General features: G+C 35.3%; 1 protein-coding gene across 5 annotated transcripts in view; it reads right to left on the reverse strand.

Annotated features, from left to right (window-relative positions):
* Positions 1-19,856, reverse strand: part of EYS (eyes shut homolog) — a 797,842-nt gene that overhangs the window by 635,401 nt on the left and 142,585 nt on the right. For 3 of the 5 annotated variants that reach the window (XM_064412283.1, XM_064412281.1, XM_064412285.1), the window contains 2 exons: positions 11,826-11,985; positions 7,658-7,756 (listed from right to left, as the gene is read on the reverse strand). In XM_064412283.1, coding sequence (XP_064268353.1) covers positions 7,658-7,756; positions 11,826-11,985 — 259 coding nt within the window. Of the gene's footprint in view, positions 1-1,985; positions 2,131-7,657; positions 7,757-11,825; positions 11,986-19,856 lie in introns of those variants that run through there. The other 2 variants (XM_064412282.1, XM_064412286.1) reach the window with 2 other exon arrangements.

Consider the following 19,856-nt stretch of genomic DNA (forward strand, 5'->3'; position numbering starts at 1 on the left):
CTAACTCCATCCATACACAAAGACATAATCTCTCAATGTCCCTTTTATGCAGCTTCCAATTTCCACTGTCTATGTACTGTGGGATAAGACATTTAATTGCATTAACACACTAAACCTGAAAGAATATACCTTGCTTCTCATCTATGTATTTTTTACCTTTGAATCCATGATTAGCTAAAACAACTACATAGCTTTGGGGTTCATACCAGCCAGCTAAGAAACAGTAGACATAAATTAGTGTACTTATGCCTATACCTGATAAAAAACTTACTGTTAAATTTAAATGAATAACCACAAATAACCTAATCCAGGTAAAATTCACCAAAGAATTTTAAAGCGACTGAAATGTGACATTGCTGAAATCAAGAAACATCAGTAGAGCGCGGAATCCTTTAAACAGAGTTTGGGACCTGAAGAAGGAAAGATGACAAATTCAGTACAAATTCTAAAAGCAATTTGAGGGATTTTTTCCTCACAGCCCTGCAGAACAACACTGCCTTTTCTAGCAAAAGACCTGAATTTGCAAGAACTGAGGGTCATCAGACCTTCCTGCAGTGAAGTTTTACTTGGCCTAATTGTGACAATAGATTTTTCTTCTAATATGATTTAGTTTATTTATCTTTACATGGAATAACCATAGGTTTAATAAATAAGAACAAATAGATGTTATAAGTACGACTGCATTTACGAGCCAAATGCAGTGCTGTATACAAATAGAGGGCTGGTACCATAACAAAACATCTTGAGAAGCAGAGATATAGGATGTGATGTTAGGAACAGTGGATGTGAGGATCAGAGATGGGAGACCCCATAACGATAGGCAACTCACCAGTGCCCAGTGAATGAAGACCTGTAGCTGAACAAAACTTGTCTGAAGGCTAACAAAATGCACAAAGAAATTTTATTTAATATACTTTAGACCCACCATAAAATGTAAATTAAGATCTAAAATAGAACTGCAGTCCAATGAAAAAAAATGTGTAAGTGGACAAATAGAAATGACCCCAAGTGGATCTTGAAGATGAAAAAGAAACCACCAGTGTGAATGTCACATTCCTTCCAGTGAAGGACTACAGATTCTGCAACACTGCTCCCAACAGAAGCACTATGAAACCATTGACCATAATATCTGGAGGAGGAGGGAAAAGGGTGAGTATAATATCATAAAAATATATAAAGCAAAAATTGTGTTGAAACAGAATTTCTACTAATTTTCTGCAGTAATTAGATTTGTCCTGATAATTATTTTAATTTTAATATTTCAGTTACATCATCAATACATTTCTGGCTTTACATGCATATAGGGTGTGCTTTTACCCTGCACATAACAAAGATTTTCAACATAACAAAATAATTTAGCGGCTTATGTACCATTAAGTCTGACTTTATCACATATGTCTCTGATAGTTCTTAAAAAGAATATAACTCACAGTTGCATTCTGTTTTGCACAGTGTAGTAAAGTCAGCACTTCTAGTGTGGTTCATTTTTAATTCACCCAAACATATTAACCTATAAAACAGAATTAGATTCCCTCGGACTTTGGCTGCACTTACAGTTGCTAGAGATATTTTTAGTTTTATGCGATTTTCTTTAGTCTATTTTTGTATTCTGATCTAGCCTATATTTTTACTTCTCTCTCAATTTAATATTCTTCTTTTTTTTCAGAAACTATGTTAACAACCAGCGTGCTAATACAGAGTGTGTAGAGATGATCTACAGTAAACATTTTTAATTTTCTGTGCCATGCGGTAACAAGTTTATCAAAGAAAGAGAATACATGATATAACAATTCACTGCACAAGTACTGGATTGTATCATAATTATTTTTTAATGTTTTTTCTCCAAAGTAATTTTATGAAGCTACAGCTCATTTTTTTGTATGTTTCTTTGTTCCCTGATTTTGAAGGCAGTTGCAACACCCAATTAAATTTATTGCATATGCACATGCATGTGGACATGCTGAAATAATCACAGAACCATTTACCTTTCAACCATTAAAACCAAGAAGCTAGTAGGAACTTCAAAAAGCATGCTCTTTGACAGAGTACGGGCAGTCAAGTTTCACTCTCTCAAAAGTTGGCTTTTACATCCATGCTATTGAATTATAGGTCATGAAAAATTCCACTTTGTTGTATGATTTGTCTCATCCTGAACTCAGTCCAAAAAGTGTCATATTAGTGGAGCTTTCTAAAATTCTCAGCTCTTTCCATGTATCCTAAAGAGATCAAAGAGTGATAAGCCTGATACAGACATTGTAAGCACTTAAAACTTACATGTTTTATTCAACTTCCTGGAAATCTACATTTATTTATTTATTTAATTTTTATTTAATGTATTTATAAATACATTAAATCCACTTAGAGTAATATTTATTGAAACCACTAAATAAGTTTCCATGGATTCAGAATATTTCCTTATTTTCTCTTGGAGCTGTGTAGAACTGTGCAGATAAATCTAGGTATACCAATAAATCTTTGTGATTTTCTAAGTAAATTAATTTCAGTGAATGAGAAAGGAATTTAAAAATAGCAGAAATAAAAAACTGATCTGACATTCACACATGTAGGCGTTCAAAGTTCTGCCTGACAGTTGAACAATCAAGCTTAAATGACTTGGTTTTGACACTAGAAAACCTCTTTTATAAACTAGTTAGAAAAAATATTCAAGTGAAGATTTATTTAAAATTAATATATGTGTGTTTTCAGGTCTTCTTAGAACAGAATATAATCATATACTGCTAAAAGAAATATTTTATCTACAGCTAAACATTAAAGAAAGGATCACATCATTGTTCTCATTGGTGGAAGCATTTTTGCTGTATGTGGGTTGAGGAAACATCAAACTGGAAAATGCTCACCAACTACAGATGAAATCTAGCCAACTTATTTAGACTAAATTATTAAATTTTAGATTTCTAAAGTACATCATACTGAAATTGCTCATTCATTGATTATCACTACCATATCCCTGTATTTAATAAAAAAAAAAATTAAAATGATACAGCCATCTGAGATGGCAGCTGGCATCAGAAGGAACATATTTATCTACAGTGTTATTTGAAAAATAATTTAAAAATATTTATTTTGTTGAAATTTGCACAATTAATTATATTTTTTCTGTTATTCTACTACCAAAATTCCTTTGTATCTCCATTTTAGGATGGTGTTTCACAAATCCCTGTGAAAAAGAGTAATTCTTCTGAGAGAAAGAAATTAAATAAGGTAAACCCAATAACAATGCAATAATAATTTTGTAATGACACATCTTTTCTAATTAACATATAAAGGAGATAGTTTCCATCAGCTCATGAAAAAGAAGAGTTTATTTGGGTTGGAGATAATTCCAAGACTGGAACTCATCATGCACTAAGTCTGATTAGATTTTGATTAGGTGTAAATGGTTAGGCATATTTACACCATATCATGGGCCAATGTTCTAGAAAACTATTTCCTTTTTTGGGAAAGCAACATAACCTTTTCAACATAAAGACATACATGCCCAATAGGTAAAGCAGCCAAGGTAAAACACCTAAGTTCATTAGGTACTGTTCCAGCTTCATAGGCTAAGGGGATACAAACTATAATAGGAACATTTTCCAGTTCAAGTAAAAATTATTATGCTTATTCTTAAAATTTACCAGCTATCATAATTTATTTACATGGAGCTGAATTTAAAGCTTTTTGAAAAGATCAAAAAGACTTCCACTGACCACAGTCAGCTTATGACTTAGTGCAGTTGTCTGCTACTGCATGAATTATACAAAGTCAAATGTTAAATACGCAATTAAAATTTTACCTTCTCCTGGTTTAGAATACAACTAATCATTTAAGGGCACTTAGGAATAGTCCTTTCTGGAAGTTCTTCTGCAACTGTTGGTTAAGCACAGTCTTTAGCTAATACGTTTTACAGAATGTCTTTAAATTTGTTTGAGATGTATTTTAATAACCTTGGCTCTTAAGTGAACTCATTATTCTGGAACATGCAATTAGACTTCTGACCATTTAATAGATTATCTGTCCTTTCTCTTAGCTGCATTCAGGATTTAGATGGAAATCTGGTCATAAAGATTCATCTCTTGGCAATGTCTTTTGCAGACCTCTCTTTCAAGGAGCCTCTTATTCTCTTGTGAAGGTTTTGTTTGTTTCTTTGTTTTGTTGTTGGTCAAAGTACCCTTTATATGTCTCATTAAAAAATCTGGTTCATGTAAAAACCACAACAGGTTACTAGGAGAATATGCAAAACAATTTTCATGCCTGGAACACAGAAATTTCATCTAGCTTGATCCTTTTTAACTCAACTGAAATATGAAATAACACAAAACAGTCATTCACAGACGCACCCACTGAGAGAGGTCAGGTTACAGAAAGAGCATCCTACCTAGCCTGCATAAAAAAGCAGCATACTTGCAGGTCCCTCTGCTCTCTGGAAGACACTTGAACATCACTGTTGGGTTCCAGAGAGGAGGCGGAGCTTTTTTAAGTTTTAAAAAATATTCCTTGGCAAATTTGCTCTAATTATTTAGATACAAGGATTCTGGATTGAGAATAGATAAGAGTTTATGACCCTGGAGTAAAGATAAATGTCAGTGCACTGAGCCAACAGTCCAAATTTGGGTGGGTGACATAAAGATTGATCATGGGATAATAGAATAGATTGGGTTGGAAGAGACCTTTAAAGATCATTTAATCAAAGCCTCCTGAAATGAGCAGGGACATCTTTAACTCAGGTTGCTCCAACTTGTCCTTGAATGCTTCCAGAGATGGGACATCTATCATATCTCTGGGCAACCTGGTCCAGTGTTTCACAACTCTCATTCTGAAAAAAAATCCTTCTTATATGTAGTGTAAATTTACTGTTTTTCAACTTAAAGCCATTACCCCTTCTCATTGCTACAGATCCTTGTAAAAAGCTCCTCTTCAGTTTGTTTTCATTTGTTTTTTTTTTTTTGGTAAGCCGCAGTATTGAAATGCCTCAATAAGGCATCTAGAGATTCTTTTCTCCAGGCTGAACAACCCCAAACCTTTTAGCCTGTCCTAAAAGGAGAATTGTTCCAGCCCTCTGTACTGGCTCTGTGTCCTTCCTGTGCTGAGGGCTATAGGACTGGATGCAGCACTCTGATACAAATTCAATATTACTTAATGTTCTTATCTGAATTGCTCTGCTCTGAAATGTAAATTAAATCTCCTATACAGAATTTATACTAAATTGGTGTCAAATGCTGAGGAGAAAGGTATCATGAAAACAAATCTAAAGAAGTCAAATATTTTGAAGGAACACATTTGTAAAGTGAGATATCTCAGTAAATAGAAACGGAGGCAAGTATATTGCAGAAAAAGTAAACCTGAGGAAATCACAGAGTCCCAGAGTGAGGGCCAAAGTATAGAAGTTGTTGCTGAATGTAAGTTTCTGATATGATTCGGGTTAAAAAACCTAAATAAAGAAAACCAAATAAAAGTGCCTAAGTCTGCTTATTTGGCAAGAGAAATATACATTATAAGAGATATCATTAACACAGCTGAAGTCATGCTTTAAATCCTTAACAAAGTGGCATTGTATATCATATTTCAACAGAATGTATTTGGGTTGTTATTGGTTTTTTTTTTTTAATTTTAAGGAACAACTACTGAGCACAAAGGTTGAAATATAGAATAAGGAAGTCTAGATTATTTAGTTCATAGATTAACATTATTCCAGCTTCAGTGGAGATACGGTAGGCTATGCCAGCTAATGATGGTGTACATTGTGCTTGTGAAAAAGGAAGCAATATAGGATTTGCCCGGTTATCCATACTTTAAAGAGGAAATTTGATATTCAAAGCTAAAAGATGTAAGTCTGAGAACATTTAAAGAACTAAAAGAGAGAGATACAGAGATCAGCTTTGTAATGAAAACAGCCACTAGATCTACACTATAGGGTTATTCATCTTTCCAATGCATTATATATTTTTAAACATGCTATAATTATATCTACACTGCCCATCTTATAATGTTTTAAACCCATTAGTATGATAGGTGATTTGTAATGCTGTTGACAGTTTTTGTACCTTGGCAAGATCTGAATTTGTGTACTTGGCTGAGTAAACACAGGTTCAGCTAAGAAGCAGAAAATAATGTCTCTATGGTTATTACAGTAAATTAACTTTTTAAAGCACTTCAACTTGTTCAGAAGACTTTTTGACTGATTTTATATAAAAGACCTACAATCCTCATGTTTCCTATTGATGATGTGATGGGGTTTTTGAGGTGATATGTAGCTATATGGATGCTTGCTATCTATCCAGTTACCTCTCAGAATGTTTAGAGAATGCTACAGATTCCCTTTTCACTAACAGCAGATTTATATATTTGGGAATAAGAATGAATAATACAGTGGTTTTCTCAATAAGAGACTTATAAACTATCCATGGAAAAAAAGAATCTTTTAATTTTTGCTCTGAATGAGTTAAAAAAGAAAGTATAAACATCAATAGCTGTAAACCCAGAAGAGCCAGACAAACTAAAGCAAATCAGTACAACTCTAACTTCTTGACACGTAAAACTTTGAGTTGTATGCCTTAATAAAATGAGGCATGGTAGATTGGTAGGAAATAGGAAGCAGGAGAATAAAATGGTAGGCTCTGTAATATGCACCTGGACTTGAGGTCAAGCTTTCACAGGAATACGTTGTGAATAGGAAACACTCCTGCTACCCTGGAACTTTGCTACTTTTAAAATAGTCAGTCAATTTTGTAAAATTCCTCTTTACTTTGAGTTCTGGGCTAATAGTCCCAGAAAGTCAAGTCGCTTGTACTTCTCTTAAAAATACAAGGTTGATAGAGGTGGGTGAAAGTCATTTTGGAGTCCATGAGCAGATGTAGCTCTCTGAAGGATTTCATATGCCAAGTTTTATGGGTGTATTTTAAAGCATGTCTTCCAGTTGAGAACTTTACTAATTATGTGCTTAGAAATCCAGACCTTGATACAGCCATGCTTCTTAAAATACAACAGCGTCTTTAAGTTAACTGTAACCATTCTTAATAAACAAAACTTCCATCAAAGTTCCTACATACTCAAATGGGCAAAATACACTGTGCACAGCAAATTAGACCAGAAACTGAACTATTAGGAAATATGAACATACTTATAAATATCTGCCTGCACTGGGAGCATTTTGTTCCATTTTAAAAGCTGGCAGAACTTAAATACTGATATCACATTTCTCCTTGAATTTTCATGTAGAACTTTTTAATAGTCTTTTGGCTTTTCATGCAATTGCTGCATGCCAAAATAATAGAAGTAGTTCCAGAACAAAATTTCAATAGCTTTAGTAATTTTGTGGAAATTAATACCTGAGGGGAAAAAAAAAAATGTTGACTTGAACTAGATCAGAGTCTGCTTGGAGTAACTACAATATGCTACATCAGACATTAGCCGTAGCCCTCATTTATTGTCCAAGAGTTTATCTGCTTCAAATTAAATATTATGCCAGTATGGATAATGTCCTTTTTATTTTTTTCATTGTTTACTTCTCTATCCTTTCATTGCAATTAGTACTGTTGAATGCCCTAGATAGACTGAAACTGTTGTGTTTTCATGTAATTCATCTTGCTATCATCCTAGGTGAGAGCTCTTAGTACAGACCGGTGTCCTTACAACACACTTTCTGGAAAGGCATCACCTTGAGTCCTGAGTGCAGTTTTTGCTTTGAGCACCACAATATGAGATGGATATAAAGCTATTGGAGAGCATCCGAAGGGCCATAATAAGGTGAAAGGACCTAGAAGGGAAAGCACATGAAAAACAGCTGAGATCACTTGACCTGTTCAGAAGAGACTGAGGGGAGACCTCCATGTGATTTTCAACATCCTCATGAAGGGAAGAGAATGGGCAGGCACCAATTTCTTCTGTGTGGTGACCAGTGACAGGACTCAAGAAAATCACATGAAGTAGACTTGAGGAAGGTTTAGGTCAGGAGAAGGTTTTTCCCCCAAAGGGTGGCTGGGCATTTCAACATGATCCCCAATGAACTGATCACAGCACCAAGCCTGACAGCACTCAAGAAGTATTTATAAAATGTTCTCAGGCACGGGCTGTGATTTTTGGTGTGGTCCTGTGCAGAGCCAGGACTTGGGCATGGTGATCTTCGTGGATCCCTTCCAATTCAGTACATGCTGTCTTTCTGGCTTATAGAGTCAGTGTAACTCATATTTTATCTTGGTCTTTTACGAGCATTGGGAGAGACCTGCATTGTGAGCAAAGTTAAAGAAACAGGCTAGCTAAAACCATTTTCCTTTCACTCTAACTCATGCTATATGGACACACCTCCTAAAAGGTATTTTAAAAAGCAGGTAAGGTTTCTGGGCATCTGCTGAAGAGGATTAGAATGAGAGATACTTTGGTTGTTCATATTGCTTTCTGTCAGTTATCTCTAAAAGGTCTTTAATAAAAAACTAAGTCTCCTGAAAAGCAACAAACTGTTCCCTTTTTATTCACCTATGAATGTAAGTATTCTGAGTGAATTCCTGTAGCACTCCTTAACAAGTGACTTCTTTTATTCCATTATTTCACTACATGGTCATTGAAGTTTGGGATCTATGTGCCCTAACCATTTCTCTTTCAGAAGTGACAATCACAATAACATATAAAGCGCAATGAGCAAAGCTTAAAGTGGCAGCACCTGCTGCTGAGACAGATACTGATATGTAATAGCAGTACATTCCTGTAATATAGGTACCTCCCATGATGTTTCAAAAATTCCTCTACTTGCTCACCTTTACTATAGGGATTAGAGCTGTGGAACAAAAAGGTATTACTGTTTTCATCTATTTGAGTTTTGAGACTTATGAGATTACCACTGTACTTTGACATGAAATAGAGACCTTCCCCAAACATTCTAGAAATGGCTGAACTGTTGCTTGCTAACAGCAAGTACTGAATAAATTTCTTATTTTGCTTCACTTATGTGAACAGATTTTGCTTGACCTAATGATTTATCTTTATCCCAACTTTTCTTACTTTTGTGCTTCTGATTCTTTCCAACACCTCACAAACAACCAGATGTTTGGTTAGCTGTCCACCAGGGTTAAAATATGTCACAATGTATTCTTGAGAATAAAAGAATTTTAAAATAATTTTAAAATGTCAATTTATCCAGAAAGAAGAATCAAAATTAGACCACGTAACTTCTTTTTTTTTTCACTGGTAATAAACGTTGCCTTAACTACACTGTGAAAGACATAGGAACTTTTATATCCCATATCTCATTCTCTGGGACATTAGTTAATCTGGCAGCAGAGATATCTTCTACAGAATACTGTTTCAAGTATCCTACACAGTTCAATAGGGAAATCTCCATCAAAGTATCTTTATATACGTTTCCCATATACCTGTAGAAATTAGATTGGTCTCAATAAAACAAAGACAAAAAATAAATGGTGGATAAATCTATGAACAATCTTAATAAGTGTTATAAAAAGTTTTAAGATAAGGAAAAAGTATGCAATTGAAGCAGTACTTTAAACTGGTTGGTGAGTTGTCTTCGGATTCAGTTTATTTTAGCAGTAGTAAGATTATTTTAGTTAAAGGACTTTCATGTGAAGTGAGAATGAAGTGTCAAACATGCCAAATCAATTCCTGCCAATATGATTGCACTACACCCAAGGAAAGATAGCAATAAATTAGAGGAAGTTCAGTCAAGGACAATTGGTCTACTGTGCAGGACATGTGAAATTGCTGATATAGATAATTTCAATGCCCTAAGACGTATTACTTACAAGCACTGATGAAGACTCAAAGGTTTTTATCCAGAGAAGAGAAAAATTAAAATAAGAAACTAACAGTAGAAGGAAATTAAAAACACAAAAAAGACATAAATTCAACAAAAATAACTATATTTTATAACTCTTTATTCTATGAGCATTTAAACTTAACATTTACTTTCTGAGTAAATGACTCAAATTTTTTGTACATATAAACAGAAATAAAATCTATAGTTTAAAATTTCATGTATATATATCAAGTTTCTACAAGGTTTTATTAAAGAGTATGGAACGAAAAGGAAGTGGGTTTATTACTTTTTAAATCAAAATTCTGCTTTTCACAGCTGAGAATGTTACATCATGTCATATTTTGTGTTCCCTATGATATTTGTTCCAATCGTGATTTGAATGTAATGCAAAAGCTGCAGCTGTAGTGTTTATAATTTAAAAGCACGATTAAGAACCAATATATGTGAAACTACAATTGCTTTTCTGGTTGTAGAAAATATGTAATTCAGAATCAAGTAGATGTACCAAAATTGCTACTACATTTCCCTTCCCTTTCCAAATACATAAAGGAAACAGTAAACAGGTATAAATTAATTTTTTATGGATCAAGACTGAAGAAGTAACTGGCTATTAAAAAGCAGAAAATGTGGGAAGAAAAAAACTATTGCAATATATACAACCTCTTACAATAAGAAGTCACAAAAATAGAATCTTGGCCTCATAGAAAGATGTCTTTGAACAAGAAAGTTGTTTCCTCTTGAATTCAGCCATGACTCAGTGTTTGGCAATGTTTAATTCTATTAATTGCATATATTTATTGCCATATATTGTAACCTGCTTCATGATCATATTGTACACTAGAAACCTTAAATTATCTCAAAAGCTTTGAAGCATTGTAGTGAAATATTACTTTTATTCACAGTCATAAGTGTCACACCAATTTAAAAAGTCAAGCATAGGTTGAAAATATAAAACCCTAAAGGGGATAATGGAGAAGTGAAAAGAAAGGCTGATAAATAAACACTGGCTTATTCAACTATTCTTTTTCAATGGTAGTAGATTTCAAGTCAGTTTTCTCTGTGTATTGCCATCAGTTCTTTACATTAAATTAATTTTAATTCTTTGGGTAATAAACATTGTTCCTATATTTCAATTGTCATTTTTATATTTCTCTTTAACATTTCTGGCACTTATCTTTAAATGGATGTACATGTGGTTAATGTCTCTTTCCATAATATTACCTAAACCTTCAGTGAATCACATTTGAACCTTCTCTTTCAATTTCCTCTCTAGACAAAGTTAATGAAGGATTTTAGAACCCAACTTCCACGTGCTTTTATTTAAGGATAAGGCTGGAGAAAAAAATCAGAAATTATTTTCTTTGCCACTTAAAAAAAACCAGTGTGTTTATCATAAGCTACTTTTTAGTCTTCTTTTGTATCTAATTAAAAGAGAAGCATTGCTGAAGAAATTGTGTCAATCACTAACAAATACCTGATGCAGTGGTTATAATCCCCCTCTGAAAAAGTGACTTACTGACAATACAGAGAACTTCGAAGACTGGGCTTTAGTTAAGCAAAATGAATCAGGTAATCCCACACCAAATTAAATTTCATAAATCACTGGTGGTCCACTAAGATATTTAAATAGAAGGTGAAATTCAGCTCTCAAAAGCTGAGTAAAGTTATCTGAGTAAATGCAGGTTGATAAAAACTAAAAAACTTCCTGAACTTCATTTCTCTCATTAATTAGATATCTAGGAACTATAATTAGACATCAGACATGTAGCTCACATGCAAAACTTTTATGTGTAGACATACACTTAGCCTCTTAAACTGAAGCTATAGCTTATTCTAGGACTATTCTTACTGTAACCTTAATTGGAAGACTCAAAAGTAACCTGTAAATTCCATTCAGATTTTATAGGCATCACAGCAGTGGGCATAAAATGCAGAGAGGTGTGATTACTCTCCAAATACTTCTTTATCTTTTTTTTTTAATCCAGCATACTTATATTTGAATATTTAAAAGGAAATGAAACTAGATTATTTAGGTCTACATGATTTGTATATGCCTTACCTGTAAAATCACGAGGACACAAACACTGAAACAAAGGTTGTTCTCTCAGTTGACTCATATCAATGCAAGTTGCTCCATCAGAACAATTATTTGGGAAAATTAAACATGCATTTTCCGCAAATTGGCAAAATTCTCCTGTCCATCCAGGTGCACAGAGGCACTAGACATAAAAAACACACAAACAAACAAACACAGGAAACCCAAAATGAAAATGCAATGTGAAGTTCATAGAATTTTCTTTGTGTTTTCTATTTTACAACCGAGTAAAAGTGTGGTAGAATGCAGTGTTGCACCCAGCTTAGACTATTCCTCATGCCTGTATTTGTGGATGATAAAACAGTTAAGAGAGGCAAAACTCATCTACCATTAAATTTTTTTCATCTATTGAAAAATTGGGGGGAAAAGAAGATGCATGAGTTGGGGGAAATGGTGAGATAATTACTGGCTGTAAGGGATAAAAACACCATCAGGAACAGAAGTACTGAGTGTCCAAAAAGTATTTTAAATTCATAGACATGAGGGAGAAACTCGGCAGTGAATGATACCAAAGCTTGCAAGACAAACACTGTCACCAACCAGTAATTAGAAAACATAGTACAGGGTTTCTGTTATACATGCAGACACTACCTGTTAATTAAAATAAATTAAAATTACTTATTCGGAAGAAAGGGGGAGATCTGAAGCTTATATTAGCTTCTCATCAGAGTCCTGTGAAACTCATACAAGTGCGCTCATCGAATATAATTAATAGCTTGCCTTGCATCCCATTACAGGGGCAACAAAACAGTAGAGCAAACAGTAGCATGCAAGTATTTCAGAAGACTGGAATGGTATACCAGATTCACAATATATAAACATTTTACATTAATAAGTGTAGGTGTGACCACCAAAGACAAAGAGATGCATTGTAGTGACTCATACAAGTAAAAAGAAAGTTGCCAAAGGACAAGATCAGCATAAGGCACCGAAAACAGGCAGAATATATTGCTGACTACAGAAAAAAAAAAATACTGTAAAAAGCCTCAAGGCAAGTAGTACCAGGAGATGATCATCATTTTTTGAAGGGTGGGAGAATGCTTGGGTGGAGATAAAATATTGCCAGCCATCAAATCTGTAGAGGAAGGATGGAGACAGAAGACAAGTTCAATTCACTAATGACTTCTCTCATCAAAGAGTTAATGAGACAGATTACCTTGACCTTTGTTGTTAAGTACCACCAGGGACTGTAACTGTCAGCATCATTCTTTGGCATCAATTCCATAGCATTGTATGATCACAGAGAATTTAGAATGCAAAGGTTACAGAGTAACAGTATATGGGTATACTGACAATGCCTAACAATCTTTAAAACTACTAGCATTAGGTATGCTGTTTGTGAATTAATTCATTCAAGTTTGTTTTAAAGTTTAAAACTGGCTGTACCTCTCAGTCTTTTAAACATTCCCTTTACAGCGATCTCTGATTCCCTATCTGGCATACATATTTTGTAAAAATGAACAGTGCTTAGGTGGTCAAGTGAAGGCTTCAAGAGAACTGCACTGATGGGAATACCTTACTGTGAATCTCTGCATTCCGTGATTGAAACAGCAGATAATAAAATAGGCTGCCGTCTCCAAAGTGACCTAGCTATAAGAGAAGCATGATAGCCTACAGAATTAGTGTAACTTACCTTCCAAGGCCTGGAAGAACACAATTTTCTCCAGCAGCTGTACATCCCTTTGTATCTTCTGCATTTTTATTCCTGCATCACTCTGTTGTGACAATACGCATACACGCCCACGACATTTCCTGATTTTGTTCCCTTTGATGTCCAGGAACACCTTTCACTGCTATGTACTGTGCTTACAATTGATGTTATGTTTGATTAAATATGACACTACTAGGTGAAAGGTAATAAGAGGTAAAAACAAGATAGCATTTTTTAGGTAACTATCTTAGTCAGTTCACAAAGCTTATCCCAGGCAAACCTACAGAAACTTTATTTATCCTGTATGTCAATATATTTTACATTCATATGACTCCAGAATTATTTAGGTAGAGAGAGACCTTTGAAGGCCATAGAATCCTACTCCTTGCTCAGAGCAGGTCAAACATTAAATGCAAGCTGGTTGCTCAGGATCTTGTCTACTCGAGGTCTTAATATCTCCAAGAATGACAATTCCACAGCCTTTATGGGCAACTTGTTGCAGCACTTAAGTACACTACTCACAGTAAGTACACTGTGAACAATTTCTTCTTACTACCTAGCCATAATTTCCTTTGTTGCAACTTCTGCCAGTTGCCTCTCACTCCAGTGCCATGCACTTCTGAGAAAAAATTGCTCCATCTTGTTTATGATCACCCAGTGAGGAGCAGAAGAAAAAAATTATGTCCCCATTCAGCTGTCTGTTTTCAAGCTTAACAAAGACAGATCCTTCAGCTTTCCCTCACATGCTGCAGTTTTCATGATGTTGATGACTCTCTGTTAGACTTATTACAATTTTGTCAGTCTTATTTTTTGTACATTGAAGTTCTACACCACAGAGAGAACTCCACAGGTAGCTTATCAAGTGCTGAGCAGAAGGGACTGATGACTTGACCTGCTGTCTATGCTTTCATTAATGCAAGCCAGTATTAGATGAAGCTACCTACTCTTTATCATGATTTAGTTACATTGGCCCACTCTCTCATCTTCCACAATGTATTTTTTTCTGCCACTGTACCTATACAAATTTATAAGATAGATTCTCCTTTATGAGTATTTTTCATGAGGACTTATTTGGAAATTCTCCTTGACTAGACTCAATCTTTTACCTACCCAGTCACTAAACACTTCTACTTATTGATAAAAACTGTTTAGCCAGTAAGTTCATTCTGTAACAAAGAATTTCAAATAAGTTCACTGAAGTTCAACCCTATTTCTAGTGGATAAATGTTAACTTAAAAAAATGTTCTCAGGGATGGAATTATGACTGTAGCCGTGAAAGCTACATTTTCTTTTCCTCTAGAAAAGTGACTTTTCTGCACCTGCAGTAAAAGGTATTGCTGTCAAGACAGCATTCAGGACCTAAATGACTATTTCCAGATAATGCCTGAATCATTTTAAGGATAATTGAAGGACAAGTCTTAGGGATGCTTAAGCCAGCACTTTCCACAAACATTAAGCAATTTTTTAAGCTTAATTATAATCACCTCCATGGTATACCGGTACAATAACCTTTCTTTTTTCCTACACGGTTTTCAACTGCCTGGTAAGACAGCTTGCAAAATGAGGATGTTAATGTGCTAGACTTTGCTCCTTTTAAAGTACATGGAGAAAATTCCAACTCAACCCAAAATTTAGGCATTAAACTGGGTATGAGTGCTTTCAATTTTTGATTTAACTTACATTATTCTGTTATGTTGTTTATTCCTATGCTCAGATTTTCTTCTTTGCCCACCACTCCTTGTTACCCCCATTCCACAAATATAATCTGAGTTATGTGTACATCCTTAGAAGTGTTTCTATTTTAAAATTTTTCTATAGGTATTTTTGACATTAGGAGCTGGAGAGACTGGCTTGTGACAAAAAGGTTTCAAGAACTCCAAAGATGCTGTTAGGCTAAATGCTTAAAAATAAATAGTATTTTTATTTTTATGCACTGATGAAGCTCTGAAAATTGTTTAAATGAAGAAAAGAGAATCCTTACCTTCATTAAAAAAAATTCTACTTACATTTTTTTTTTATGTAAAGTTCATTCCTAACTGAAATTCTAGAAGTCACTCACACTGGAAAAAATAACTGCAAGAAATATATAGAAATTTAGCTCATAACCAACAAAAGTGCAGCTTCTTAGCGGATTGAGGGATTTATTTGGGGAGAATGTTTTACTCACTTCCTTATTTGAACTTAGATCTCAAAGCTTTACAATATTGATCATTAACCTACAATACATCAGGGCACATAAGTGACTTTAAACCCTAAAAGAGAAAATTAATTGGTCCTAACTTACTATATCTGTCAAATTTGCAGACAACACCAAGCTGAGCAGTGCAGGTGACACACCTGAAGTACAGGACATCATCCAGGGCCCTGAACAAGCTTGAGATGTGAGTCCATTGGAACTCACGGCAAGTTCAACAAGGCCAAATGCAAGGTCCTGCACATTGGCTGGTTCACCCCCAGTACTGACACAGGTTGAGGGTAAAGGGATTGACAACAGCTTAGTAGAGAGGGTTGGAGATGGTGGTGGATGAAAAGCCAGACATGAGCTAGCAATGTGTGCTTGCAGCCCAGAAAGCCAACTGTACCCTGGGCTGCATAAAAAGCAAAGTGAAGAGCATGTCATGGGAGGTGATTCTGTCCCTCTACTCCACTCTGGTGAGATCCTACCTGGAATGCTGCATCCAACTCTGGGATCATTATTACAACAAAATGATTGACCTATAGGAATGGGTCACCTGGCGAGGCACAGAGGCCTGGAGCAGCTTTCCTAAGAAGACAGGCTGAGAGAGTTTGGATTGTTCAGTCTGAAGTAAAAAAGATTCTGGGGAGATCTTCCTGTGACCTTTCAAAGATGACTGGCTGTAAATTTAGAGGAAACTGAGACGTTATACCCACATCCTAACAGAAGTTAGGTATGGAAATAATAGGGTAAAATACAATCATTGCATGCTCAAAACCTATTCCATGATAATTCCCAATACACATGATCTGGAACTATAGGCAGCTGCTAAGGTGGGGTGGAATGGAGGGTGGAGCAGAGTGGAGGCACCACAGCCAGGTGTTGTTGAAACCCTTGCAGGGAGGGAAACTCAGTGGTACTTTGCAGTTGAGAAACTGCATGGTACCTGTCAGCTAGGGGAGATAGGGAAAGGTATCCTGCTGTTGAGCCAGCAACTCTGGCAAAATCACATTCCTCAGATGAACTTGTTTTATTATAGCCTGATTGTAAGATTAATGCACACCTTCATCACAAAGTTATACCCCTCCAGCATATGACCCAGACCCACAAGGTGTGTGTGCTCTGTTTTTTTAACTATATCTTTAAAAGTGAAGTGAGAGAATTTTACACCTATCAGTAACAAAGGTTTGTATGACTAGAGCTATTCAAGCTCCACCTTAACACAGAGAGATAGTATAAAGGTAAGTAGAGAATGGGGGTAAAGTTACGGAACTCTTTCATAACTGCTAGGATCAGTTGATGGGCTGAACCTGTCTTTTCCCCCATAGGGTCACCTATTGGGTAAGAACTGTACTCTGTCCATGCTGAATGTTTTCACTGGGGACGTTACCTTTGCTGTGTATTGCTTTGAACATGTTTTTGCAGTCAGATACTACCAATGACAATTGTTGAAACTTGACCTTTCATAGTTTTGTGTTAATAAGGAATGTTGTTCCGTGAACTGTTGGTGTAAGTCCTTCACAGGCTCTGGCAATCTCCAGCAAAAGGCAATATACTCAACATGGTGGAAGACCCAGTGAGAGATCACAAGGTGGGAAGACCTGCTGAAGGATTTTCTTCATGCTGTTGGTGTGTGTCCCTGAATGAGTCAGTCAAGCCAATCTCCAATCTAGCTGGACTGCTCAGTGAAGGATTCTCATAATGGGACACTGACAGGCTGGACACAAGGGTCTTGGCTTTCCTGGGGTGCTGACAGACAAATTAAATACTGAGGGCTGAGTAAACTCCCCACATCAAGAGTCAAGGAAATCTCCCCTTTTCACATGACAAGGGCTTACAAGAAGAATGGGGACAAACTTTTTAGCAGGTTATATAGCAATAGAAGGGATAATGTTTGTAAAGTAAAAGAGGATAGATTCACTTTAGATAGGAGGAAGACATTTTCCACAATGAGACTTATGAAACACTGGAATAAGTCGGCCTGAGATGCGGTAGATGCCTTGTCTCTGGAAACATTGAAGGTCAGGTTGAATGGGACTCAATAATCTGACATAGTGGAAGACGTCCCTGCTCATCCTTGGGGATATGGACTAAATGACCTTTGAAGAGCACTTCAAACCCAAACCATTCAATGATACTATCATCGCTGATATGACGGGCTCCTTCATATAAAACCCTGACTGTAGGTAAAACAATTAGAAGTCTCAGCAGAAATATGTCATAACTTTAATTAATTAATTAGAAAAAAGATTATATTCTTTCATTTCTCAAGTGAATATATGGGTAAAATAGAAACTAGAATTCTATCCATGTACATCTCATATGGAAGTTGGGAAGATGAAGTTATCTTTTGTGAAGTTTGAGCAGGTGCCATCTCTTTATATATGATTCCATAAAACAATGAAATTTTATTAGTATTTAATTATGACTTAAAAAGGCAAATTAAGAATGTGCATTTTTGAGTTTTTGGTAGTAGATGACAAAAGGGCAAATACTGAAGAATGAAAAATAGTCATCAAGAATGTCAAACTAGAAACTTACTGTACAATGCTGGAAACAGCTGCCAAAGACACCACAACACTTGCACAGCATACGGAAAATGTGTGTCTGATCTTACTGGCATTAATAAACAGGCAAAAAAAAGATAAGTTATGTGCTTCAGAAATGCATAGTGCTGAGTTGGCTGAGTAAAATTTTATGGACTCTTTCTACAGATATTTTCCTTATCTCAAGGGGCCAGCTCCTTATTAGATAGGGAAGTCAGTGAAGAGAAATGTGGGAGATTTCTGTGTCTTTGAAAAGTGGTTTAAACTTGAGCACAGGCTTGATTTTAATTTCTCAGAGGTTGCATTTAGAAGTAAACCAGAGCATTTCTATTGGTTATATATGGTGTGTTTTGCTGTCCATTTATATTTAATTATATGTTCTTCTACTGTGTAAATTCAGATCCATTGTACTAAGATATCTGAAATGATTAGATGATCACAGTTTTAATTAAATGCTTTTAATTTAAATTTTCTTTTTAAAAGAAGGATATTTAGTTTATTACATGAAGACCTCTACTGTTTATTAACTTCTTTACAGCTCAGAGATAATTAGCAGCACATATGAAATGTACCTGGGGTGCTTTGATGGTGGTAATTTCATAGAACAAGAAAAGCAAGAAAATTAATTCTGACAAAGTCAAAATTAAACACTGAAGAAGGAAAAAATTTAGGACATTTTAAAATTTATGTGAACTCTTCTGTAGAATTACTGCTACTGTGTGAAAGAAAATTGACTAATTAACTTGTTTAAAACTGGCCCCTAATGGAAGTCTCTGACTTTGAACTACTGCTGTTTTGAACACTCAGCTGGAAGGACAAACACAGGAGAGACATCAATAGAATTAATGATGGTGGCAAAGTGGATTTGCAGAGATGAAACTATAATGTTCTTCTATGGTCCATGGGGAGAAACAGTAGGAGAGACTGTAGATTTTTTTAAAAAGGAAAATGACAATAATCTATTTGATATGTTGTACATAAGTATAAAAATCCCATCTGAGAGCAGTAGACTTTGCAGTGCCAATTTTCATTGCTTCTAGCATTGGTCGTAGATCTCTTATAAATATTCATAATAATTTTTTCCCTCTAACCAACTGCTTTAATATATAACATGCCAAATATACTAAATGTTTGTTTCTTTATGGCTTTTTTATGCTCAGAAAACAAACGGTGATAGATGCAGTGTAGAGGGCTTTAAAAAAGCCCCAGTGCATTTTTCTTAAAGAACTGGATTTGTTAAACAAGGCAATGTTTTCTCTCAGCTATACTGCCTTTTAGTTCTGGATATGTGATCTGGAAGTTTTTTTCCTCTCATGCAATAAATACAAATAGCTTCTCTAAGAATAAGTTGGAGGCCTGTCACTGCACATGCCATAGTTGAGGCAGCTATGATACACAGAATAGCACCATACAATTTCAAAAGGTTTTAAGAATTGCCTATACAGAATAACACCATATCTCATCAGAAGACCTCCAGCATGCACCCATACAGAATAACATCATATCACACCAGAAAGCTGCAAGCATCTGGTTCTTTTGTTCTTTAGCCTAATCTTTCATACCCCTCATGTTCATGCATTGCACCTGTGTGCTCTCTGTTCCCTTTGGTGGTTGGTCAGCGT

Source organism: Passer domesticus, chromosome 3, assembly GCF_036417665.1.
Source record: "Passer domesticus isolate bPasDom1 chromosome 3, bPasDom1.hap1, whole genome shotgun sequence".
Taxonomy (NCBI): Eukaryota; Metazoa; Chordata; class Aves; order Passeriformes; family Passeridae; genus Passer; species Passer domesticus.